Source organism: Dasypus novemcinctus, chromosome 15 (genome assembly GCF_030445035.2).
Source record: "Dasypus novemcinctus isolate mDasNov1 chromosome 15, mDasNov1.1.hap2, whole genome shotgun sequence".
In the NCBI taxonomy this organism is placed as follows: Eukaryota; Metazoa; Chordata; class Mammalia; order Cingulata; family Dasypodidae; genus Dasypus; species Dasypus novemcinctus.
The window spans coordinates 36,606,649-36,633,334 of NC_080687.1; the positions used below are offsets into that span (position 1 = coordinate 36,606,649).

Sequence of the window (26,686 nt, forward strand, 5' to 3'; positions counted from 1 at the left end):
GACTCACAATTGCCTATTTCAAAACTTATTACAAAGCTACAGGACTCAAAATACTGTGACTTGTTACAAGGGCAGACACAGATATATAGACCACTGGAATAGAACCGAATGCCAACGACAGCTGCACTCAAGCCCCTGGGGTGACAGGGCCATGCCTGGGCAAGTCGGGGGACTGTCTCATCCTACCACCCTCTCTTGCTCCCACTGTACCTCCACGGCAATGCTGAAGTCCACCATGGAAACACTGGTGTTACGGTGCCAGCACACATGGACCATGGTGTTGCCGCGGTGAGGAGCCTGGCGCTCCAGCGAGGTGCGTGAGGCACTGAGGTCGTCCTCGGACTCCTGATCAGCGGCTGTGGATTCCTCTGGGGACTCTGCAGAGTGTGGGCAATATATTGTATTTTTCATTTGGTATTTTCCTCAGTAGGAAGAGAATCCTGTCTAAGACACCCTCTGTGGTGCTCAGGGAGGGATCCCAAGGCATTGCTCACGGCAGCCAGGCCGATCACAGGAGGCACCAGGCAGGAGCTCTACATTCAGCTGCCTGCCCATCCAAGGCTGCCCCTAGGGAGCCCAGCCCCTCTGTCTATGCCTCCCATTCACACTTCGCCTGTTCACACCTCGCCCGTTCACACCCCGCCCATTTGCACCTTGCCCTGGGGCAGGCCATGTAGACTCCCATCTGCTCCCCTAGACGCTGATGTCCTATATGCGGTGCCACTGCTGGCTTGACCAAGATGACTCCCTGCTCCCTCCTTCATGCTGTCTGAAGGATTTCATTTTTAGAAAAAGGAAGTTCTTTGATTTTTCAGCTCTACACAAATGTAGACCATGGATCTACAGTCCAAGTGATAATTTGATTTTAAATGCAACACAAAGCTGTCCCTGTGAGGCCAGAAATTTACCCCTCCCCGCTGCCTCCTGCCCTGGTGGCCCCTTGAGGCAGTGGGCTTGTGAGTCGCCCTGAGCAAAGCTTGCCCCCACCATCTCCGCACTTACTGTCAGGGGGGCTGCTGGCCAGTAACTCTGGGGTGGGACCACTGCTTTTTTCTGCCAAATCAATCGCCATCTGTATGTCCTCAGTCCACTTTTCCATCTCAGACCGAGAACTAAAGACAGAGGCTGCTGTTAGGTTTTCAGACCACAGCCAAGAAGAGGGGAAGAGGGCAGGCAGTGGGGAGGCTGGGCCCGAGTTACCTGGCAGCCACGACGACCGACTGCCGCTGGCCCCGGAGCGTGAGGCAGTGTGGCACGCCCCACTCGTCCTCGCTCTCCTCTATCTGCCAGGCGGACAAGGGAGGTCGCAGTGTTAGTGCCAAGCAGTGAGCGAGACTTGATGTATTTTTTCTCGAATGATCACTGAACTGGCTACTGGGGTAAGTCAGAAGAGAGGAACGTAAAACTAAGCAGGACTCAGAGGACCTGGGAGCCCCAGCAGAGGGAGAGGGGCCTAAGCCAAAAGCAAAATGGAAAAGGAAGGTCAGCACATGGCGAGTTATTTTGGCAATGCTACCAACTGCCTCCTACCCACGCGCTGATAAGAGCGTATCCCTGGAACAAGCCAGGGGCCCGGTCCTGGGCCATCGGCACCCTGCCTGCACCTGCTGGCCGAGGCATTACAGGACAGAGACGAACAAATACATCTCAGGAGATGCGCACTGTCTGGTTCACTGGGCTCTGCTATTCCACGTGTACAGTCATTCATGTCTTCCGGGCCCATTCTCTTAGCTCGGTCCACTCAGGGTACCTTGAACTTGAGTCATCATACATGGATCCCCCGTGCAGAAGGAGCCATGACCCCGAAGCTGCTTCCAGGGAGCCAGAACAAGGCCCGTTCTTAGAGGTGAAAGGGGCGGGAAGACTGGAGGGTGGGCAGGTGCCTAGGATGCACCCCTTCCCTGAAGGGTCTGCTTTCTTTCCTCATGCTCCCTCTAGTCGGGCCTGTGCCCCAGAGGCCTCCGTGTCCCCCCCCCCCCCGCCAGCCCCGCATACTCACGGTCATGCCGTAGAGGGAGAGCTGCCCGTGGACTTTGAACTGGTTGGAGGCTGTCAGCCCTCTGCTGGTGTACAGCAAGACGTCGTTGAACTAGAGAAGCAAGGGGAAGTGCGGCGGGGTGTGGGGGCTCCACGTGGAACCAGTGCATGCAGGCAGACTGTTCTAAAACTCTTCCATTACAATTCGTCTCAGCAGCTCCAGCCTCACTGACTGTGGCTGCTCCTGCTCGCTCCCAGGTCCTCTCCCTGGGAGGCTGAGGCTGGCCCTGCGACCCACGCTTGCTCCCTGGTACCACGTTTCCCCGGGTCACAGGGAGGACAAGCAGTTCCCATCACATACCAGGAAGAACATGCGCTGCTGCAGCCCCTTCCCGGAGAGCTTGCTGAGGCTTCCCAGGCGAATGAACTCCTGAGGAGAAAACCACCACGAGACTTAGCTGAGAGCGTGCAAACCCACATCAACCCAGAGAGTCCAGTTCCTCACACCGGGGTCCCTTTCAGGCTAAAAGTCACAGCACCACAGTGACTATTTAATGAATGCTTGCTCTGTCCCCAGCGCTGTGCTAAGCCGTTTCTAAGCATTTTGTCCTTTCTGCCCAGGAAGCTACGGGGCAGATACTACCACTGGCTCCACTTCACAGAGGAGTAAGTGGTGCTCAGAGATGATGCTGACTTACGCTTACACTCTCTGAGCCCAATGCCTGTGCACGTAGCCTCGAGGCTCTATGGGCCCCCATCACTGCGAGGGAGAGAATGAGGCTCCAGCCAGTTTTCAAAGAAGAAAGCAGCTATAAAAAGTGGCAGTGAATGAACTAGGGGAAGAGGAAGAATCTTCTCTGTGATGGAGAACTTAGGTTCTCGAAAACCAGTAACTGTGTTCTAGTTCTAAGATAAAGGGGTGAGGAGAGGCAATTGTGTCTAAGGAGTCTGGCATCCCGAGTGACATTTTCCTTCAAACTATAAACTCTCAAAAGCATGAACCATACTGGGGTGCTATTATTGTTAAATAAGCATTTTTAAAAATTGTAGTAAAATGCATATAATATAAAATTTACCATTGGTGACTTGAGTACATTCACAAAACTGTGTGTCCATTAAGTATTCGCTCCCCATTTCCCTCTCCCTCCAGCTCCTGGCAACCACCAATCTATCTTCTGTCTCTGTGGATTTACCTATTTTGGATCTTCCATGTAACAGGTAGTCTTTTGTGTCTGGCTTCTTCCACTCAGCATAACGTTTTCAAGGATTACCCATGTTGTAGCATGTCTAAGAACTTCATTCAACCACCAACAGACATTCTGGGTTGTTTCGCCCTTTCGGCTATTGTGACCAGTGTTGCTATGAACCTTAGGGTACAGGCTTTTGTCTGAATACCTTGCTTCAATTCTTTTGGGTATATACCCAGGAGCGGAATTTCTGGGTCATATGTAACTCTTGAACTCTTTGAAGAACTGCCAGACTGTTTTGCACAGTGGCCCTTTTAAACCATAGCTATTATGTTGGCATTCCTCCCGTAGAGAGGTCTATGTCCCCTCCCCTTGGATGGGGTGGGCTTGTGACTTGTTTGGCCAATTGAGTATGGAAGTAACACTGTGTGACCTCTTAAGGCTGGGTCATAAGACCACGTGTAGCTTCCACTTTGCCATGGGAACACTTGCTCTTGGAACCCAGAGATGCCACATTGAGGAAGGAGTACCCTGAACTCAGGCTAGAGAGGCTCAGGGGCTCTGTGGTGCCCAGGGCTTGCGGAGCCCAGCCTTCCAGCCATCCCGACACAGTGCCAGGCGTGGGACAGAGTCACCCAGGATCCTCCACACCAGTCTACCTGGCCGTGGAGCACCTCCACAGGCTCTGGCAATCACACAGAGCAGAGGAGTCATCTCGCTAAACCCTGCCCACAGTCCTGACCCCGACACCATGAGAAATAAGAAAAGGTTATTTCAGCCACTGAGTATTGGGGTAGTTTGTTTCATAGCAATAGATGCCTGGAACACTTGTCCTGTATTATTTCTCTGCTCACGGCAGCTACTAAGCCTGGAACAGGGATTTAACCAACTCATTTGAGTCTTCATACTTCTGCACAGATTCATTAACCTTTTGTTGAGATTTTATGAACTGTGATTCCAAGACTTAGGGCTGCCAGCAATTTTAAAGTCAACAAAGTAACATTAAAGAACCCTTAGGTGATTGTAGCACAGGCAATACTGAACATCAACAATATTATTACGAGGCAGTGGTATTTCAGGGGAGCCACTCTCCTAGCTGAAGGGTAAGAAGAGGAATGGGAACGCTAAATAAAGTACTGCTGCCTCTCTGCTCCTGCCTTCCACCTTCACTGATGTGGGAAAAGATGCACTTTCTAATGATTCTCATGCTAGAAGAATCCAAGAATCCTGCACAGAACAAACGAAACAATTCTGCTCCCCGTGTGGAAAGGAGAAGATGGTATGGCCTGAAGCGCTGTAGAAGTGAAAAAGGAAAGCACTCAGTCTCTGTCCACGGGGCTCCAGCAGCAGAAAGCTGAAGGGCTGTGGATCTAGATGTCATTGCTTGAAAATATCTCTTGCCTAAAATGATTTTGTGTTTAACCATGGAACAGAAAGATAAGAAAACACCCCAAAAGTCCCCCTCAAGCTGCTGCTATCTGGAGGGAAATCTAGGCCTCTACATTTTAACCAAAGTGAATCACCCCTTGCAGTCCCCGCTTCCTTTCCATTCTTCTTTTTTTTTTTTTTTTTTTTTTTTAAAGATTTATTTATTTATTTAATTTCCCCCCCTCCCCTGGTTGTCTGTTCTTGGTGTCTATTTGCTGCGTCTTGTTTCTTTGTCCGCTTCTGTTGTCGTCAGCGGCACGGGAAGTGTGGGCGGCGCCATTCCTGGGCAGGCTGCTCTTTCTTTTCACGCTGGGCGGCTTTCCTCACGGGTGCACTCCTTGCGCGTGGGGCTCCCCCACGCGGGGGACACCCTTGCGTGGCAAGGCACTCCTTGCGCGCATCAGCACTGCGCATGGCCAGTTCCACACGGGTCAAGGAGGCCCGGGGTTTGAACCGCGGACCTCCCATATGGTAGACGGACGCCCTAACCACTGGGCCAAAGTCCGTTTCCCTCCATTCTTCTTCATTAAAAATAATGCCTTTCTTGTAATCTTGAAGGCCAGTCCAGGGAAAATCTTTCTCAGGCATACCATACCTATGTTAGAAAAACATCCTCTGAGAGCCTGGCTCAGACCCAAGTGTGCTGGAGCCTTTTGCCTCAGGGGAAAGTCCTGCCTCAGGACAGCACCCCATTGCAGTCTGATCTGTGCAGAAGGGTGCGCTGAATTACGCCTGAAAGGCACATTAAAACTAGCCTGCAGGTGGCTGAGGGGGCGGCACTACACTTGCCTGCTCACCTTTAAAGCTCTGTTTTTAAAAGTTCTATGTGTAGACAAATCTGTCAGAGCCTTCCTTCCACACATGAGGCTAGTCAATACTTTAAAATGATTAATGATAATCAGTTAGCCTTGGTGTATGGAGCACTCTATCCTAGAACTCACTTTGTCTGAGGGCCTCTGATCTCTCCTTCCCTTTTCATTTAGGGTTGACTCAAAATGATGAATGGACATGAGGCAGCATTTTGAGCAAAAGAATATGGAAATGAGGTGGCTCTTTGGTTAGTAACCAACAACCCAATTCAGATTTCACCTTTATGAATTATAATGACCTCCATTTATCAAACACCTGATATGAGCCTGACATGTCCTAGGTACTTTCATTAGCTCCATACATGAGCATGTAAGTTCAATATTATTATCCCCATTTTTCAGATAAGGAAACTGAGGGGCAAAATGATTGAGAGAGTCGCCCAAGATCAGCTGGTCAGTTAGTAGGTTCTGGGCTAACTGCTGATGATACTTTCCAGGATGCTGTGCTATGCAACCAATTTCATTTTAACAGTTATGTACTTCATCTCTTCAAATAAACATAGGTAGGAGAAAGAGAAGATAATTATTGTCTTTTTGCATATTAAATCTCATTTGATCTTTATGTCCTACAAAGGAGATGTTACCCTCCCCAGGTTATAGAAGGAAAAGAAAGCTCTGGTAAGTAAAACACTCCAGTTCTGGTGAAGCTAGAATTGGAACCCAGGACCACCTACTCCAATCCAATGTGCTTGTCATTACACCAAGAAAACCGTTTCCTCAAAACATGAAATTCTTTACAAATGGTTTGTTGATTACGTAGCATAATATGTTAAATATTTTATAACATTCAAAATAAGAGAAAATTGCACTGATTCCACAGGACTTCTCTAAGGAGTCCACACAGATGGGTAAATGTGGTTGCTACTTGCTGTGGCCTGGCAGAAATTCTTACCCACTGAGCTGAAGCAAATCCCAGCTCTAATTTCCACCCAGCTCTTGCCACCTAACTATTCTGACAACCTCTCACAACTTGTTTTCCAGTCAGTTTTATAATTAGGTCCTGGCTGAAATATCCAAATATACAGGGAAGTACCCTCATCTTCCCTAGCTTAGATAAATTTACAGTTTCCAGGGCAGCCACCTGTCAGATAAGACTAAAGCCCCCAACATACTGGATATTTGTCTGAAGGTTAAGGTGAGCCTGCAGGAGGTCAAAGAGGCTAAAATTATCTTCTGAGTCCAGGTGATGTATGGTTTGAAATGGCTATGGGGGGCAAAGATCATATGGAGAGATTTGAGGTATAGCAACTGATGATATTTTTGATTCCTGGGCAATGACTGCTTCCTAGGAAGGAAAATTTAAAAAGCAAGCTATGCTTTATTTTTTCTATTCCCATTGGCCCATAATGTGCATGTTTTTGTTGTAATACGACCCTGTGGCATTGTGACCTACATCTAATGAAAGACGCTGTGAGGTGAAGGTTAATGTTGTAAATGAACTTGTACTTCCAGAATTGTTTTCTGGCTAAAATGTTATTTTATTTCCTAATTAAAATTAAATTATGTATACAGAAAGTTGCATCTTTATATTTTTTAAATTTGCATGAGAATTTACGACCTGCTTTCATGCACTGGCTTTCTTCTGGCTTTATATCATCATTTTACCCAATTCTTTTTTTTTTTTTTTTAAACTTTATCTTACATTTTCCTAATTAAAAAGAAATAAAAGCTATTTCAAATTTTGTTTGGAATATGACAGGGAAAAAGCCACTAAGCAAATCAATAAATTAGGAGAAAAACAGAATGGGGTCAAGGATTGCTTTATCTCCTTCTAATATATTAAGTTTGGATGAAACTGTAATGTTCAAGGCATTTTCCCAATTGCTTCCCCTGTAGAAGGAAGACATTTCAGAAATAGGATATTTTGACTTGGGACTATTTGTATTCAGAAGGTCCAGATTTAAATCACTTAAATGTCACCTTTCTAGCTTTATCTCAAACACACAGAGACCACAATTGCTTTTTTGCTTACCCTTCCTGGAATCACGAGATTGTCAATGCCAATCAAATCTTTCTTGAGTTCATGCAGTTTCTGGAAATTCTCCATCTTGATCATTGTACCGTGAAGCTGTGCCACCATTTCAGTAATCTCTGCCAAAGCAGCTAATGAAGGAAAAAGACACAAAAACTTGGCAGCATTAGAGCAGACAAGGGTTCTTTTTTCCCCAACATCTTTAAAGGTAATATTCTCCAGCAACCACTCTATCTTGGAAGCCATACTTACGGTGAAAACACTGCTATTTCTCTATGATCAAATGACGTATGTAGCTGCTTTACTTTAGTTTCCCAAAGGCATCTGGCAAATATAAGTGGCCCATTTATAGCAAGTTGGCATATAGCTGTCCTCCAATTAGAATGATTTGTTGGCATGGAGGCGAAAGAAGCAGGGTAATAAGTGTGTTGAATTTTGTCCCCAGGATGGGGATTTTTCTTCCCACTCCTGTTTTCTGAAAGACCTGAGCACGGGGAGTACAAATTGGCCACAGAAAAGTCTGGGGCAAAGGGGGATCCTTTCGTGAGAGGCTTTCACTGATATTGCACCACTTCGCTGAGATAACATTCCAGAGCACACTTTCCTTTCTTCTGCTGACATTATACTGTTTCCCAAGATGGTTATAAAGAACAACTACAAAATTAAACTTTATTTCCAAATATTGGCATAGCGCCCCTATTCTGGTAGGTATCCAAGGAATTAATAACCAATTAATACAAGTATGTGAGGAGGGGCAGCATGTTCACATCCACAGTAGCGGAGCATTTGTGTATTTTTGTCAAGAAAAGCAACCACTACTTGTAAACTGAATTTCAATTTTCAGATCACTGATTAACACCATCTTCCCTCCCCCCCCTTCCCCCAGCATTTCAACTTTGAAAGTGAAGGAGTTAATTTTCTTTTCTTGCTTTCTCCCTGGGGATGCAAATTTCATGCTTCCTGGCTTATCACAGAATGCCTCAGTGTCTCAGCCTCAGTGATACACCTCAGGGCTGGCTCAATCTTCAGACATCACCACCCAATTTGGTTCAATAAACAATTACCTGCACCAGACACCTGATGTGGTGGGCGAAGAGGAAAAGGATGGCCCCTGCTCCTTAGGGGCTCTCGGGACAGGGCATGCTGGGAACAGGTGCTGGCCCCGAGTATCCCTCACGTTCAGGGACAATATGCTCAGACACACCTGGTCACCCTAACCTTTCTAAAATAATGCCACTTGTGTTTTTTTCCCTAAGCTAGGTAAGAGACACTTTTTTCCCCATTTAATTATCAAGGATAGACTATTCCTTTTGGAGACTGTTTAGAAAAACAGCAACAAGCAAACTGGGCCTCTCTACCAAGAACAGTAGAAACAAAATCAAGTCTATCCCTCACCTTCAGAGTCCTCTGAGCTGGGATGCGCCTTAGGTCACCTTGTGCAGGCACAGCCAACTGGCTGCAACAGGCAGAGCCAATACAGTAGGACAAGGTGGGCAAGGTCAGCTCAACCTTGGAGGTCAGGCTCAAGCCGAGGTTAAAAGGACAGGGAGGATTTTGCCAGGAAAGGAATAGAAGGGGGCAGTAGTGACTTCACCTAGAAGGAAGAGCGTACGCACAGCCATGGAGGCAGGAGGCAGCAAGGTTTTAAAGACTCGCTGTCGACGGCAAACCGTGTCATTTAGCCATTTCTTTTCCACTTCCATGAATTGCCAATGTTCTAATGATTGCCAAATCTTCTATAGGGTTGTCTTTTTAAAAACTAATTTGTAGGAGTCCTTTATATATTCTAGATACTAACAGAACGATCTTTCTAGAACAAACCTGATCTCACTGTTCCCCTCCTTAAAATCCTGACTTCCCTTTGCTGTTAGGTTATGGTCTTGCAGAGTTTTTAAGATGCTGCGGGAGGTGGCCCCTGCTTAATTTTCTAGCCTCATATTTTGCTATTCTTTTGTGTTCCACACTCTAGACATACAAAATTCCTTTCTGAAAGGTTCCATAGTCTGTCTCCTTTGGATCTGTGCATATGCTGTTCCCAATTCTATTTTCCATTCACTCTCCTCAACCAAGAGAACCCCTATTTACACATTCGTTTTTTCAATTTTTAAATTTCCATTATTTTACACATTCGTTTTAAACTTAGATGCTTGTTCCTTTAGAAAGGCTTCCCTAGTGCCCCAAAGCTGAGTCAGTTGGCCCTGCTCTAGGCTCCTGTTGTACCGTGCCCTTCCCCCTGATAGCCGTATCACCCCTCAGTCCCTGCCCAGGAGCTCGCCTGGGGACCCACTAAACGATGGCTTCACATGGAGAGCTGACGTGGCAAGATGATGCAACAAAAAAGAGAAAAACAACAGCAGTTTCCCAGTGCTGTTGACAAGAATACAAGCGGACATGGAAGAACACACAGCAAATGGAAAGAGAGCAGACAACTGGGGGTGAGGGGAAGGGGAGAGAAATACATAAAAAAATAAATCTTTAAAAAAAAAAGAAGCCTGCTGCTGTGGCAGGCCCGAGGAGGAGTGGGAGTTTCAACGTGTAGGCCGAGGCAGAGGCAGGCTTCCTCCACCCATGCTCTTTGAGTAGGGCTGTCCCAGGCTCATTGCACCAAACCGCCCAGGATGCAAAAGAGAAAACGCATGCAAAGGGGATAGTGATCATTATCTCCTTCTTCTAGGCAGAAAGATCAGCACTGAACAGGCAATATTTAATCAGACACCAAAAAGCACTGCCCGCCCTGTGTGATGATGCAAACCTGGGGCAAAGTTTCACAGATCTGATTCCCCGAGGAAGCCCCTCCCTGCCCGGCGCTGGTCGGGCACTCGAGAGGCGACACCCGGGCCCCCGCGGAGCTGCAGCCCTCACCTCGGCAGTCCCTGAAGTCGGCGTGGCTCGGCGGGTGGTGCTTGCACAGCCGCTCCAGGATCTGCTTGTAGTGCATGAGCCGGTGCAGCGGCCGCAGGAGGAAGGTGTTGAGAGGCAGGTAGCACACCTTCTGCAGCTCGAAGTCTCGACACAAGCTCTCCAGCCGCCGGGAGCCCTTGATCCCGTTCTCCAGCCCCTCCAAAGCCTCGTTGTGCTTCCACAGGTGAACCGCCAGTTGCTTGTGGGGGCAAAACATAAGGCAGGGGAGGGGGAGAGGCCACTTAGCTGAATCGAAAAGTAAAGCGTTCCACTGTGTTTTTATGGAAATGAAAGTCGCGTTAGGTTTCAATACCTAAGTTCTCAGAAAGAAATTAGAAATTCTGTTAAAGTATTGCACTATTTAAAAATACACGTGATTTCTAAAATATTTGATATGTCTACATAACGTTACAGGTGTACAGGTTCTTTTAAAACTGTGGCTGGCCAAACGTTGGGGAAATGTGAAAGGAGCTCCTTGAGGGTATGGTCTTGGATTCCTTCAAAATGTCATCATATGACAGGCTAACCAGGGCCACTCAATAAATGTTATACAGTTTAAAACAAAACAAAACCATGCTGTTTTTAAGTCACCCCACTCACTCATACATTATCAGTACGGCCAGGAGCACCTGCTCCTAGATTCCAAGGAGATGGGCGAGAATAAGACCTGGTCCCTATGCGACTGGAGCTGTGATACAGACAGACATGGGGTAAGAAGTTGGTAATAGAGAATTAAGGAATAATGAACTTCCCCCAGGAAGGTGGGGAAGATTTCCGAGGACAGTCTTGAAGGAATCCTCCAGACAAATTAGGATAAGGGTGAGGACAGGGAAATCCCAGCACGATAACAGCAAGCCCGTAATTCCTTCCCAGGAGTGTGCTTACAATGTGTGTGCCCACAACCCCCGCGTCAGGATTTCCCACCCAGGCTCCACTCCTCTATGCCGGTTTAGGCGAATCCCTGTAACATGGCCACTCGCTCGCCCCATGGCGCTGCCAAGGTGGGGTGTCCAAACACAAATTCAACACAGCCTGCCTCGACGGGGTCCCCCTTGTTTGCTAATTTAGAGACTGGTGTCACCACCAGCCAGTACACAGGACACGGTCCTTCTTTATCTGAATCTTCCACCACGTCTATGGGTTCCACTTCCTAAAAACCTCCACTCTGCTCCCTTCATCATCTCCACGGCCACCGCCCGTGCCTCTCCTGCCCACCAGAGTAAGGGTGCCTCCACCCCACTCTGCCTCTGCTTTTATCCTCCACTTCACTGTGTGCTTGGCCACCAAAATGGACTTTCTAAAAAGAAACTCACATCACCCTCTTGCTTCGTATACTTCAAGAGCTCCTCATCTACAGAGTTTCTACTTGGGGTGATGGAAAAGTTTGGGTGATGGCGGTGTTGATGTTGGCACAATATTGTGAGTGTAATTAACACCACTGAATTGTATACTTGACAGTGGTGAAAAGGGGAAAGAAATTTTATTTTGTATATATGATACCTCGATACAAATTAAAAAAAAATAATAGCACTACATAACACAAAGAGTATACCCTAATGTAGAATATGGACTATAGCTAATAATATAACTAAAATCATATCAGTTTATCAATTATAACAGATACCAAACTAATGCAAAATATTAACAGGAGAGAAAACTAGGTGTGAAGGAGGGAACTCTGTAAACTCTGCATGATTTTTCTGTAAATGTGCAACTGCTCTAAAAAAACAAAATAAGCAGATAAATATGAGAGTTTCCCATTAGCTCAGGGCAACGACCAGAGTTAGGCACGAGGGCCCCTTAGGATTTGAGCCCCCTTGACTCTCCAGCACCAACTCTTGCTACTCACTTTCCCACCACTCACTGAACAACTTTCAGCCTCTCCACTTCTGGAGCCTCTGCACAGGTGTTCCTCTGTTTAGGACCCCACTTTCCCCCAGCTGAGCCCCATCCCCATCACTCAGGATTAGTTCTAGGAGGTGTCCCTTCATCTCCAGGCTGAGTTAGGGACTCCCCGTTCTCCTCTTATGGTGCTTACAATCATCTCCAGCCCTCATCTCACATTCTTCCCTATGGGATTGTTTTTCAAACCTTTTATTTTAAAATAGTCATAGATTCACATGAACTTGGAAAGAAACGTGCAGGGAGGTCCTGGGTGCACCCCCTACCCCCCACCCAGTGGGAACATCTTGCATATCAACAGTGCAAAAGTGCAAATCACAACCAGGAAGTTGACATTCATACAAACCATCGAGTTTTTTCAGATTTCATCAGTTACACACGTACTCACTTGTATATAGCTATTTGCAACTTTATCACCTGGGCATCCCCCTAGTAGATTTTTAAGAGAGGGAATTTGTCATGTTCTACTTCTATAGCCTTGACTTGAGTGCAGAGGCAAGTTCACTGTGGCTGGAAAGTGGGATGGTCGGGAAAGATCGCCCGGCCTACGTGTAATGGCTTTCTTCCACCAGGTTTAGAGAGTTTGCACTCTACAAACAACAGAGAGCCAACGAGCGTTTTGAGCACAACCAGTTTTGTGTTGTGAAAAATAACCCAACTCTGAAGCACAGCTTGGATAGGAGGCAAGGCAGCTGGTACGGTCACCAGGAGAGAGAAGCCGGTGCCAGAAGGAAGAGTGGGAGGAGTTAAAGGGAGAGGGCAGCCTACAGAAGCTTGGGGAGACAGATGATTCGAGGACAGGCAGAGGGTGCCAGCTTGGAGGCAGGTGAAGGCTTAGGCTGAAAGGTGAGGGACTCCCTTCCTCGGCATTGTCTCTGAAGGGTCTTTGTGGCATCTGGCACACATTTTCAGGTGGACGTTCACGGTGTGGCCTCGGGATCACGACTTGGGAATCTCTAACTTTCAGGGGGTGGGGAGTGTCGAAGCCATTGGCCAAGCCCCCTCAGCTGTGTTACCTCACACCGGTGCAGAGAACCTGGCAGTCAGGGTTTAGCTCCAGCAAACGCAGGTACCCACGAGCACGGGCGGTGGGGGGCAGGGGCGGGGAGGTAAGTGGGAGACTACCCTAAGCATTTTGGACAAAAGTGCTAGCCGGGCATTTTATATCTCTAGCACCTTCTGGGGAAGCGGATTTGGCCCAACAGATAGGGCGTCCACCTACCACATGGGAGGTCTAAGGTTCAGACCCCGGGCCTCCTGACCCGTGTGATGCCACGTGCAGTGCTGATACGTGCCAGGACTGCTGTGCCACCCTCAGGGGTGTCCCCTGCATAGGGGAGCCTCACACACAAGGAGTGCGCCCGGTAAGGAGAGCCGCCCAGCGCGTAAGTAAGTGCAACCTGCCCAGGAATGGTGCCGCACACACGGAGAGCTGACACAACAAGATGGCACAACAAAAAGAGACACAGATTCCCAGTGCCACTGACACAAATGGACACAGAGAGCAGACAACGGTGTGGGGGGAGGGGGAGAGAAATAAATAAAAAATAAATCTTAAAAAAAAAAAAACCTTCTGCTACTCCCCTCCATACAGAGCTTCTCCACTGATTTTTATTTTGCTTGCACAGAGCTTCATGCTATAAATGCTTGTGGCATCAGCACAATAACTAAATGCCAGCACAGCTGAGGAGGCTTACTGAATGCAAAAATGCTAACTCATTAGACTGAAGAGAAAGAATTGTTGTAAGAGGAAATCAGGTATATTTTTAGGAGATTGTCTGTGCTGGGTTAAAGGAGAGAAGGGCGGGTGGACATCGAATGCCAGCTTCTCAGCAGGAAGGCAGCAAAAAGGCTGGAGAAGACCACAAAGGAGAGCAGGCTGATTAACAAGAGAGCTCTGGGGACAAGGCAAGGTCAGATCTGTCCTGGTGAGGGATTGGGGGAATACATTTTACAGATCTATGCTGTCGGCACCAAAGACCCGTGGAGGTGTCCAAGCCTCTTTGAAGGGAGGAAAGGCAGATGGGGGCCTTCCCCAGGCAGGTTTACAATCTTAGGGAAAGGAAGCACTAGGAGAATAGGTTAAATATGTATGTGTGTGTGTGTGTATGAGTGAATATGTGAAAAAAAAGGCCTCTTATGAGGAAAATAATTGGCAAGTAAATCAACAAAAACGTTTTATAGAGAAAAGAGAAAAGGATATTTTTAAAAAATTCCTTGGAAAATGAAAAGACATCTGTTAGTGTTACATCCAAGTTAGGTGCATTAACCTTAGCTTATAGCATTAAAAAATGGGATGGAAAATCTTGGTTAATTTTTGTTCTATTTTTGAAATAGGATCCTGCAATCTTAATTCACAGAAATCCACCACCCTGCCATATTCCCCTTGTCCCTATTTCATGAGATCCTAAGGCGGTGGGGTGAGAAACACTAAAATAACTCAACCAGATTCCTGGGAATTAATTTAACCCCCAAAAGTAACATTTATGATACAAGTGTTCAGTTAGTACTGGATTGATGACGGATGACTGGACAATTGGACAGACTAAAATAGTGACCCCATGAGCTGTCTTTGTTAGTGGGTTATTAGCTTACAGAGTAGCTCTGGGCAGTTGGGATATAGGAAGATTGCTTTAGAATATGAATACAGCTGTCTTTTGTATTCGAAAGATAATTGTGCAAACTAGAACATTTGATACTAAGGGAATTATAAATGGACTAAAATGAAAATTTCAGTTATAAGAGATGGTGTGACAATTTGAATTTAGTCAATCCCAGAAAATATTTTCTTTAACTCATCCATTCCTCTGGGTGTGAGACCCTCTGAGCACATTAAATTCAGTTAAGGGATCTTTGATTAGATCACTTGATTATATCACTTTTGATTTGACTGTTCAGGCAGGGTCTCTGCCCTCTTGCTGGGTCTTAAATAAACTGAGTACACACACAGAGAAAGACAGCTGCCATTTTGACCCTGCCATATGAGAGGACTCAAGGATTGCTAGCAGCCAAAGCCGAAGCGCCAAGCTCCCAAGAGGCTGGGCTCAAGGCTGAAGAGACAAGCCATATGCTGATCACCCATAGCTGAATTTGGGGAGAAAGCAGAGCAGCTGAGGCTGAGAGAAGAGGCCTGAAAAAGCAGCACTATGCTTGATTACCCACAGCTGAGCTCCAGGAGATGGTAGATTCTGGAGAGGAAGGCAGGGACCTCAGCAGAGATGGGCTGCCATGTTGCCTCACCACATGACAGGACACCAGGATCACCAGTCGCTGACTTTGGTGAGAGAGCATCTCTGACGGCGCCTTGATTTAGACATTTTCGCAGCTTCAGAACCATAAGCTTTTACCCTAATGAATTTCCCATTCTTAAAGCCAACCCATTTCTGGTACATTTCATCGGCAGCCCTACGACAAACTAAAACAGATATGCAGATTTCAAAACTGTGGTAGAATAAAGTTTTAATCTTTATTGATGGCCCTGGAAAGATTTTTCACTCTTTCATATCATTACAGATATTCCTGGATGGTTAAACACTCATTTTGCCTTATACAATGATTTAAAGTGATAGAATTTGCTAGGATTCTTAGTCTCTAAATTCATTATTTTTTTCATTCTTACAAGAAGGCAAAAACAATTGACTGAAAATGAAACGTTCAGCCAGCCGAACAACATTTTGTCTATCTAACAATGTTTCTTTAAAATTACCAAATGGTATTTTCTGTGAAAATGTTGTTTTGGTTACAAGACAAGAGCATTTGAAGGGAAAAAGTACTACAAGTGCTTCTCCCAAAGGCACTGGATTTGTTGTTACGCTTCAAATAAAATTCTCTAAAAGGGCTAAAAGAAGAGTTTACCCAAAAAGTCACCCCTTTCCACTTCATGGCAGATACAGGCATTTAAATCAGGCAATGCAGCCTAATACAGAGAGTGCCTGCAGCCAATGGCTCCAGCTGTCACACCCTGTTGTCACTAGTGAATGTGATCCTCCCCATCCTAAAACAGCTCACCTTCAAGCCCTGGATGTTCTTCAGCATGACGTCACCAATTCTTTGGTAATCTCCTCTGATGTGGGCATTTGAGCGCCCTTCCCTGAGAGCAAAGGCAAAGGGTTGGAAAGGCCAAGCGTTAGCAGTGAAAACATTTCTGGAAAAGGTGGTTGACCTCAGATCACGAAATAACAATCCGCCTTTATTTCCTCCCTTCCAGTCACCTATTTGTACCCCTCCATGACAGTCTCCTGCACTTCTCTTGGTGTCTCGGAATGTTAGCGCTGGGAGGAGACTTTGAAATTACCCCCTCATTATGTAGACAAAGAATTCCATTTGCACTTTGAAAGAGACAGGGAAGATTCATTTTCTCATCATTTAAATTAGGTCTCATTTTATATTAAAAATTCTTTATTCTGTCCACATTTGGGTGATTTTCGTCATTAGAATAGTAGGGAGATCGCTTGGAGTAACTGGCTTATGAAATTTGGGTTCCTAGAGATTGTTACTAATAGAACACTTGCACCAAGTAAGACGTATGTTCCCCAAATCAAGGTTTCTGCTTTCAAGAGCCCTTGGCTTAAAAAGCTGTCAAGAAATCTCTTGGGAAGAGGAGAATTGCAAAGGTGCAGTAGACTCGTGCAGGGAGGTGGGAATGGGGAAAACAGACAAAGGGCAGGAAGTGTGTCTTGGGTACAGAGTGGTCCCAGGGGAAGGGCCAGCAGCCTGCCCAGACATACTGGGTGCTGGATAAGAAAGCTGTAATAACAGCAGTGCTCACTCACAGAGCATCCTCCACGCGCTGGACACTGCTGAGCACATGGCAGCCACTGGCCCATTGAGCCCCTGTGACAACCTTTTTGAGGCAGATAATATTACTACCTGCCTGTATAGCTAAGAAAACGGAGTGACTTATCTAATGGCCGTCATCCAGTGGTAGAAGCAGAACTTGAATTTGGATCATCTGTTTTCTGAGTCTGCACTCAACCACTATACAAGTGCATATCTGTGGAACTACGACTTGGCAAGAAAGGGATTTCTCAGAGACAATTAAGACAAGATTTTCAACAATGAACCTGGCTAATGACATCTCTAAACTAGCTGTTCAAGATAGCCAGAATCAAATTTAAATGAAAGGGAGGAATTTTTTTTTAGAAAGGTAATAATCAGTTTATTAGACTTCCGGTCTGGAGTGAGAGGCGCTCTAAGCAGATAGGACAGCCTGCAGCCCCCTGCAGGAGGACCCGGGATTTACAGTGCACAGAGGGAAGAGCTAATAACCCGCCAGCAACAGAGGGAAACGCCTTCCCTCTCAGCCGGAGCAGGGCGGAGCATTCCAGGCCTCCCGGAACTGTTGACTCAATCTCCGATTCATCAAGGATCTTGGGACAGGGCTAGGAGGGCGGCAGGATGCACAAGCTTAATTAACTAAACCCAGGGGGCGGACAAGTCAGGTCGATCAGAAACAGAGGGGCCTGTTTCCTTACTTAGTTCATGGCTTCACAAACCAGGCAATAAAGACGACAGGATTCTGTCAGCTCCAACTAAGCACTGAGTGTAAATTACATTACAGAGGCGACTGGGAGCCCCTAAATCCATTAGGGAATTAAAGAAAGCTTTGTCAAAGGAGAGCATCAATTACGCTCCCAGCCCCTTCCTGTGTCTTCGACTGCTCCTCTGTGTGGCTGCCTTTCTAACCTATTTAGTTCGACTGCTCCTCTGTGTGGCTGCCTTTCTAACCTATTTAGTTCTCTTCGGCCCTAAAATAGAATTTCTCAGTCGGCTTCCTTTGCTGCCAGATGAAACTTGTTGGCCAATTGCCTTAATTACCACTCACTCCTCAGCTAATTAAAATATTGATTTCATCCTCCTCATTACTCCCCTTAAAGGGTTCTGTGGAAGGCTACCATTACCCTCTTCATCACCTAAACCACTGACCTATTATCACTCATCCTATTCAACCTCTCACAGGTGGCCACCCCCAAACTACGTGACACTCTGCTCTCGGTTTCAGGGAGCCTTTCCCTCCAGGGTCTCGGACTTCTCTTCAGGTCAATTCTTCAGTCTTATTTGCCGACTCCACCTCTTCAGGCTGCTCAAAGGACATCTGTGATCTGGGGGAATCCAGGGTGGCTGTCTTCTCTTCTCATGCACTTCTTCCTGGGTAATCCTTTCTTTCCCCTGTGGTTTCAACTCATGATGCCAAATCTATATGCAAATGTCCTTTGTAGCTACTCACATAGGTTATGAGTTTGTACCTTTCCAGAGGGGCTCTACATGAGTGACTCCATAGGGATCTCAAACTCAAGATGTTCCCAACAGTGAATTACTTGTGTTGAAAACCCAATCCTCTTCCTACATTTTTCTTACTGATATAACTCTCCTTACCCCAGTCTCCAAAGCTAGAAACCTCACCTGTCCTCTATTTGTCCCTACCCCCCATCCATCTGATCATAAATTCCTAGCCCAAAATGGGGTTACTGAGGAATGCTCAAGCATCTGACTTATACCCATGCCCTCCTTTGAGGACACTCCTCAGCCCACTGCAAATCTCTACATATTACTCCATTCCCCATCAGCAGCTAGGTTGAAGCCTCTCTGGATTTTTGGCAAATGGTTATTAACCATGTCACTATGGATCAGTTTATCAGTTGGCCATTTTGCTGATCCTCATATGTGACTGGGTTTCATTGGGAATTTACTGATTGCTCTTCCACTTACCTATTGGCAACAGAAAATGAATTAAACTGAAAGAGAGCTCAAGTCCATATACCTATCCAGCTATATCTTCAACATTACACAAGACTCTTTTCAGATCTGGAACGTTCTCCCCTCTCCCTACTGGCCTCCCATGCCTGGTAGAGTGTCATTTCATAGGAGGACTCTGCTACGGAGCCAGAGTGATCTGATTCTTTAATTAAATACCTGGCATCAATAAAAGGGGGCAAGACAATTTAAACTTGATTGTGGATAAAGAGCTATTATCTGGCACTTAAATATTTTACCCCAGATTTTCAAATGGGCATCCCATTTGTCAATGCACCTAACAGAAGTAGAAGGGCATAATTCAGATATTTTAACAAGGGTGGCAAGATTGGGTGGGCAAGGGAAGAAATAAGGAAGCTCTCCCGTTTTCATTATTAACAAGCAACTTCCTTCCTCTCAGAACAAAAATCCCCATCCAAGACAAAACAGAACGCTGGAAGGAGGACACTGGGAAGGGGTGGCAGCAGACAACAATGGTAGAAGCCAAACTTCATGTATTTCAATTCCTTTATCTTTTGCCAACTATTTATTGTAAGAAAAACTGATATTAAAAGTCCAAACTCAAGAGGACATTCTTTCCTTCATCTTGCTATCAGAGCCATATCTGTTTCTCTAAGTCTTTAGCACCCTTACTTTCATTCTAGAAACCACTCGGAGTCAGACACTGATTCCAATACATTTAAAGGGGGTCAGTTCTAAGTGACATGGTGAGAGCAGGCGGCAGTCCTCTGAAGTTTCTGCAGGCAGCACGGGCAGCTCTGCCTCCCCGGCCCCCCAGCCTCCCCCAGATCACACAGCACGCCTGAGCTTGGTTCCAAACATGCAGGACATAGAGCCAGTCCAAGGGATGGGGCAAACCCCAACCCCCACTGCCTCGTGCAGAAAAACCGTCATGCTTTTACTTTCTCAACCCTCAAATCTACAGAGCATCCAAAAGCATTTGCTTTTTAAAGAACAGTTAAAAGGTCACTTTATTAGAAGGAACATGAAAAAGTAATTATAACTCTTCCATAACATCCTCTGGATGTTAATCTCACCAGAAAAGGTCCTTGTTTGGCAGGGCCACATACTTGCTGTGTGGGTAATTAGTGCACGGCAGTAAAGATGAAAACTCTTTGGAAAATTTCTCTCAGGAAAACCATGTAAAGTCTACTCAGAGGCTGTCTAGATGCTAAATTCTGTCCCGTGCACCATAATTAATTTGCTCTCAGGAGCAATCACACATTATCTCAGCAAAGAATTGAAAACACAAACATATACACAAGCGCACACACACATCGTCTACCAGGAACTTTTAGGTCTTCCTGACTTTGTGTAAACATTTCCTTTGGGGCACCGTGAGCTGCTCAGTCACTCAGCAGCAGACTGATGGGGCGTGTGGGGGGTGCAGCCTACGGCATGCAGACCACCTCCCTCTCTCGGCAGGAGGGGCCAGTAGCCTCTGCACGCCTTCCTCAGTGGGAGGCTGCCAGCGCTTGCCAATCTAGTCTTCAGAGAGCCGGAGACCCTGCCCCTGGGGGTGACACACTCACAGGCTGGGGCTGCAGGTGGGGCAAAGTCAAGCAGGATAAATCAATGCTTAACTTCCCATTCACATCCCTAACCCCAGGGTCAACATACACCCACTTAGGAACCTAACGGAAACAGTTTACGGGTGTTCTGATGACCTTGTTGGCAATAAAATCCCCCAAGCGTCCTGTACAGTATTAGGAGCTCTAGGAAGCAGTCTCCCTCTGGGAGGGTATATTTTCTGGATAGCTTTAAGTTAAGCCTGGCTCCTGTGAACTGTCTGAGAAGATTCTTTACGGGTGATAGCAGGCAGTGACTATCACACTGGGTTTTCCAGCAGCCCGCTAAAAGTCCAAGCACATTTCTTAATCGCTCAGCCCTGAGACTCAGCCCTCTTCATTGCCTCCCAACCAAATGAAGATCGCTTCATTATTAGAAAACACTAAGGCAAATTACGCAGTTTGGATCTAGACGTCTGACTTTTTCGCCTGGCTCTGGGTCCCGATGCTCCCTGATCCTGGCAAAATACAGTTAATTTTTGGAGAGTCCTCATTTGCAAAACAAATACACATCCTCACCCTTACTATTCCCGGTGGTTTTGATGATTCTAAATGAAAACAAAGAAAGAAGGTATGCACTTATGTGTGTTTTGTGTGTCTATATGAGTAAAAGGATAATGTATAAGTAAACAGGTAAAGACAACCTTAAACATGAACATTTGGGGTGAGGAGGGGGGCTGAGTTTAAAAAGCAAACAAAGCCAGGGCGATGTGTCATGTATGTGGCCTTCAACATCTTTTGAAATCCACGGAAAGGAAAATCTCATTAATTTTTAACATTAATTCACAGCTCTACTTCTGGGGAGGACATCTGTGTGGGGGTCGGGGTGTTGAATTCATCCAGGAGACGGGAGCTTCAGGTGTTCAGCCGCTCTAGTGTGCATCAAGCAGGTTGCTTAAAGCTATTACTTCCTTTCTTCTGAGGCTTAACATCAGGGCCAGTTTAATAAGAAAGAGCAAAAGTTACAGCCCACTCAAGGGCAGGCTGACAGCACCCAGATGAGACCTGCTGCTATTAGCCAGGCTCAGTCCTGTTGTTACAGGGCACATGTGCAAATGCAGCAGGATAGAAGAGCCATTTCACACTCTTCAGCAACTTGGACAGTTTTCTCTCTCTCTCCCTCAAGTGTTTTCTAGCAGAAATTCAGGTGATTGGGAAAAATGTTTCTCGTTTTTCTAAAGAAAACAGCTTGCTCTCAAGCACAGTTGACTTCGGAGTCAGGAATAAGCCAGAGAATCCAAGAAACTAGTTCCTGACGATGCTTAAGAACATGCCATTTTCCATCTCACTCTTGCTTTAAAAGGAAGCAGTCAACAACCACCATCATCTTTTTATCCCTAGCCAGACAACAGGTAACTTTATTTGGGACAGAATATAATGGGAAGATCACAGCGTCTTTGAAATGTTTTTCTTGTCTTCAGAATAAATACATAAATGAATGTACAAGAGACTCCCCCTCACAGTTTAACCGTAACACATAGCGTATCCTAATCTTTCTTCCAATTCCATTTTGTGTTTTGCCAGTTACATCACGCTTCCTTCCCTCTGGTGTATTTCATTGTGTTTTCTTTTAGAGCAATAATTTTGAACGCTTTTTATGCCGTTTTGGTTTTTAAAGCCAGCAAAACCTTCTTGACATACAAAGTTTTTCCCAAAGAAAAGCGGAGCTGGTATGGCTGAAGCAAGGAGGAAGGGCTTAGAGAACTGCTTTTGACGCTTGCTTTTTAAAAATAAAACAATTACGGTAAAGAATCTGAATTCTAAAAAAGTGGATGGTAAAGGGCATATGCGTTGGGGCGTTCAGTCATGATGGAAAGGGAAATTGTCTGTATCCATGTTTCCTCCACTCCAGAGTTCCTTCCCCTTCAAGCCTCTAGACCAGCACTGTCCAATATGGCTACTTAAATGTTAATTTTACTTAACATGAAACACAATTTTAAAATTCCTCATTCACACTAGCCATGTTTCAAGTACTGAAGAACCACACATGGCTAGTGGCTATTACTTTGGACTGTGTGTTTCCATCATCAGGGTAAGTTCTTTTGGACAGCACTGCTCTAGATAGAACCAAAGTGTAAGTTTTATAGCTCCCTCTCCTACCCTTCGATTCAAAGCTTAGGGAAAGCTGAAAATGGGGTATAGTCCGGCCCAACCGTGTATGGAGCAACCTCAGGCAAGGCACTCAGCCCTTCAGAGCTTCGTTTTCCGTAAGGGGAAAGGCAGGGGAATTTAACAAGTCTGTTTTGATTGGCAAGTGAGACGATTTAAGGAAAAATGCCTTAAGAGAGGCTGTAGAATGCAAAGTGCTATGCTGTAAGAACACTACCAATCTTAAAACCGTGATTCTAACACCGCTAGGATACTGCTGATGTTTGTTTCAAGAAAGGGATCAGATGCCCACTGAACTCCTGTCTTGGCATGAGGAGAAGAGAGAAAGGGGGTCCTCAGTCTTTCTCCACTTTGAAAGGGGAGTTTTAAGGGACTCCCCTTTCAAATAGATCAGGCTGTTTCTGGCTGCCTCCATGTGACAGAGCGGAGAGAAGGATGCAACGAGAATATGTGTTTTAGGAGGGCAGGAATTGTGGTCTGTTTTGTTCACTGAACACTGAGAAGAGGCCTTACACATGGGAGGGGTGCCGTAAATACTGATCGAGTAAACGAAGAGCCTGGCCAGTGTGCGGACATGAGCGCTTGCACTGGCCTTGCTGCTGCTTGGGGAATAAGAACCCAGGCTGCTTTCCTCCTCTCCCATCTCCACAGAACTTTTTTTGATCTTCAGTCTGCTCCCTCACACCATGAAATTATTTCCCCAAATGAGCACTGCCCTCCTCACTGTCATTCTCCAAGACACGTTCTTTTCCGGTGTCCTCTACCTCTAACCTCATTCTTGCGTCAAATCTTTGGTAGCTCTGTCAGAGCAGGTGAGGTGCCATAAAGGCAGACCTAACAGGATTCTGACCTTACTCTCTTCCTCCAAGATTTAATTCTTCCTTTGGGTAACTTCCAAATCCTTACCAAGGTGCACGCTTTTGAAATTTACCAAATTCAAAGTAGGACTTCACTACTGGCACCTCAAAATGATCGTTCTCCACCACAGGAATCATCAATCCTAACAAATGCACCATTGTCACACCAAATGTTAAAAATGAGGGTTGGGATATGGGAACTTAGTATTTTCTACATCATCTTTCTGTAAACCTACAACTTCTATAAGAGAAAAAGTTATTGTTCCCAAAGCAAGTTCATGTTCCCTCCATTACACTCACTTCATCGTTTCTTCTCTAACTGCATTACCATCCTCCCAGCCAGTGGGCTCAAAGCGCCAGGTGGTCTAGCCAGCCTTGCCTTAGCCTTTATGCAGTTGAGCCCCGACTTGTCTATTCTGTGATATCTTGACATCCAGTCTCTAGTCTTCCCGGCTCAAACTCTGCCCTGCCTTCCAAGTGACCCCTACTCCCAAATTTCTTCTAAAAAATTCCACCGGTTAGTGGAAATGGGTATCTGGGTAGAGTAGTTCTCTGTATGGGTTTTGTATTGTTTTTGCAACTGTACTTTGAGGTTTGAAGTTATTTCAGAATAAAAAGTTTAAAAGAAATGCAAACTCTTTCTCTCTGAAAACCTTGTATGTTCCCATAGCCTACTTTGAGTGCCTCTTCCACTGTACACTGCACCCCACCTCACTGCTGGCTCATAAGCTGAATTTTGTACACAGTGGCATTCTGTCAGGGCCTTTAATCAGTTACCAGGGAATTGGCCAGTTCATGTTCAACATCTACCAATCATTTCAGGGCTAGAACTTGGGTCTCTCTTCTGAAGACCAAAGGTTATAAACATTTTTTCTGAATGCATTTGAACAGCTGAGTAAAACGATCTTGCTTTCATAAGGAAAAATTTCCTTTATATTTTCAGAAGTCACCAAACCTCTTTCCTTGTTTTTTTTTGTTTTGCTTTTTGAGGTGCTGGCAGCTGGGGACTGAACCCAGGACCTCATATGTGGGAAGTCAGCACTCAACCACTGAGCCACATCGACCTCCTTGAGTTGGTTTTTTCATTTATTTTGCTTGTTGTTTGTTCTCGTTTTTTTCAGGAGACACTGAGAATTGAGCCTGGGACCTCCTGTGTGGGAGGCAGGCGCTCAATTGCTCGAGCCACATCTGCTTCCCTCCTTTGCTTCTGAAGAATGAGGGTAACCTGGGCTTTGCCAGAAAGAAACAGGCTTAGAGGTCCATCCTTTTCTCAGGTGTGTTTATTCAGGAGAATGCAACCTTCATGTAGGATTACCTGTTCTGTGCAAACACTAGTGGCCATGTGCCCACCAGGACACAGTGGGACAACCACGTTCTCAGCCCATGCTGGACACAGCCTGCAATCTACCCCAGGACCTGGCCCTCCCGGTGCTACATGTGCACTGCCTCTTCCAAGGTGGCACATTCCCTGCAAGCAGGGCTGACCCACAGAAGCTGCTTTCTTATTCTTGTAGAATGAAGAAACGAAAGTTATAACTTGTCTGTGAAAGGCAGACCAAAGAATCACTGAATCTCTAGATCAGTTGCTTCAGTAGAGGTATAAATCATAATCATCAAGAAGCTTTTAAAAAATACAAATTACTGGGTTTCACTTCCCAAATTCTGATCCAGGAGAGCTGGAATGAGGCTCCCTCAAGTGGCCCCAATGCACTGCCAGTTTTGGGGTTCACCCAACAGAGAAAGAGCTTCTGTGAATGGCTAGTCAACTTCTGCTCAAATAACTCCAAGGTGGAAGTGCTCATTACTTTACAAGGCAGCCCTCATTGCTAGGTCATACTTGAGTGCTTGGAAATCTTTTCTGAATTCAGACAAAATGTGTCTCCTTGGAAATCCACTCCTTTGCTTAAATTTTGTCCTCTTGAGGCAAGTTAATATAGGGAAAGGGAAGCCTTGGGTCCCAGCTGAGGCTTGGCAGACAACACGGCCGATAGGCAAAATGGCCAGCAGACTAGACCCCGCCCAGAAACCTCCCCTGGCATCCTGGCGAGATCCCTGCCACGAGAACCTAATTTAGAATGAGAATCCTATTAGGGGCAAGGGAAAGCCCAGATATACTCAAAAGGCCTCACCATTGGCCCCCTGAGAAATGACAGGTGGGGCAACCAATCAGAACAGCAAACAGTTGGAGCCCCTCCCCCAACATTATTAAAGAGGAGGAAAGAAGACTTCAAAAAGCCCCGACCTGGGGCCCCACGAACGTGTCTCATTCTGTAGCACACCTGTGGTCCAGGCATTGGACTGTGAACTTTTCTCATTTTCTTGTTTTTTAATGAACTCTTTAGTCCCTTGCCAACCCTGTGGAATGTCTTTAAATTCTTTTATAAGACATAAGCCAAGAACCTAGAAGCCCAGAGCACAGAGTCATCCAGTAACACTCTGATGTAACTAAGAGGATATCTACCTCCTTTTCTGACATGATAGACATGCAGAAGTCCAAAGTCATTACATTTTCTAGACCAATATCCCTAGCTTCACCAATAACCTTTTCAGTGGAATGCATTTGCTGAGTATCCCATTTCAAATGCGAAATCCGGCATTTCTGGATGAGCTCTGACGCTTCAAGTTTGATGGGGCAATCGTTTTCCATGCTCTGGACTCTTTCTTTCTAATGAAGGAGTTTAGGGGAAAGGTTCTTGACCTTGGCTGTACACTGTATTCACTCGGAAAGCTTTAGAAAATACTGACACTCACTCTGAGGTGCTACCCCTCAGAGATTCTGATATAATTGGTCTGGAATGCTGCCTAAGTAGCAGGATTTTTTTTTAAGAGATTTCAAGTGGTTTAATGAGTAGTCAAGGCTGAGAGCCTCAAGGAAAAGAGGTTTCTCTAACTGCCACGTTATTCTGTTGCCTCAAACTGAACTCAGTTACACTTAGCCTTTCCCCCTTGAATACCTGCCAAACTGGGTCTTCCTTATCATGTGCTTGGGGAATTGATTAGTTGAACTTAATTGCATATTTTTACATTTATTTCTGATAGATGTCATCTATTTTATCTGGGACCATTGTTGCAAGGCTATTGAAAGTCAAGGTCTGCATACTGATTATCTGCTCTCTCTCTAGCGATGAATCTCCTTCATGCTTCTGGTATCTTCATCTAAAAC

The 26,686-nt window shown here is 45.8% G+C and overlaps 1 protein-coding gene across 6 annotated transcripts in view; it reads right to left on the reverse strand.

Moving 5' to 3' along the window:
• FARP1 (FERM, ARH/RhoGEF and pleckstrin domain protein 1) overlaps nt 1-26,686 on the reverse strand; it is a 320,081-nt gene that overhangs the window by 11,058 nt on the left and 282,337 nt on the right. For all 6 annotated transcript variants that reach the window (XM_058276487.2, XM_071208233.1, XM_004447777.4 and 3 more), the window contains 8 exons: nt 16,245-16,326; nt 10,296-10,533; nt 7,434-7,564; nt 2,339-2,407; nt 2,000-2,089; nt 1,201-1,283; nt 1,003-1,112; nt 211-377 (listed from right to left, as the gene is read on the reverse strand). In XM_058276487.2, coding sequence (XP_058132470.1) covers nt 211-377; nt 1,003-1,112; nt 1,201-1,283; nt 2,000-2,089; nt 2,339-2,407; nt 7,434-7,564; nt 10,296-10,533; nt 16,245-16,326 — 970 coding nt within the window. The remainder of the gene's footprint in view (nt 1-210; nt 378-1,002; nt 1,113-1,200; nt 1,284-1,999; nt 2,090-2,338; nt 2,408-7,433; nt 7,565-10,295; nt 10,534-16,244; nt 16,327-26,686) is intronic.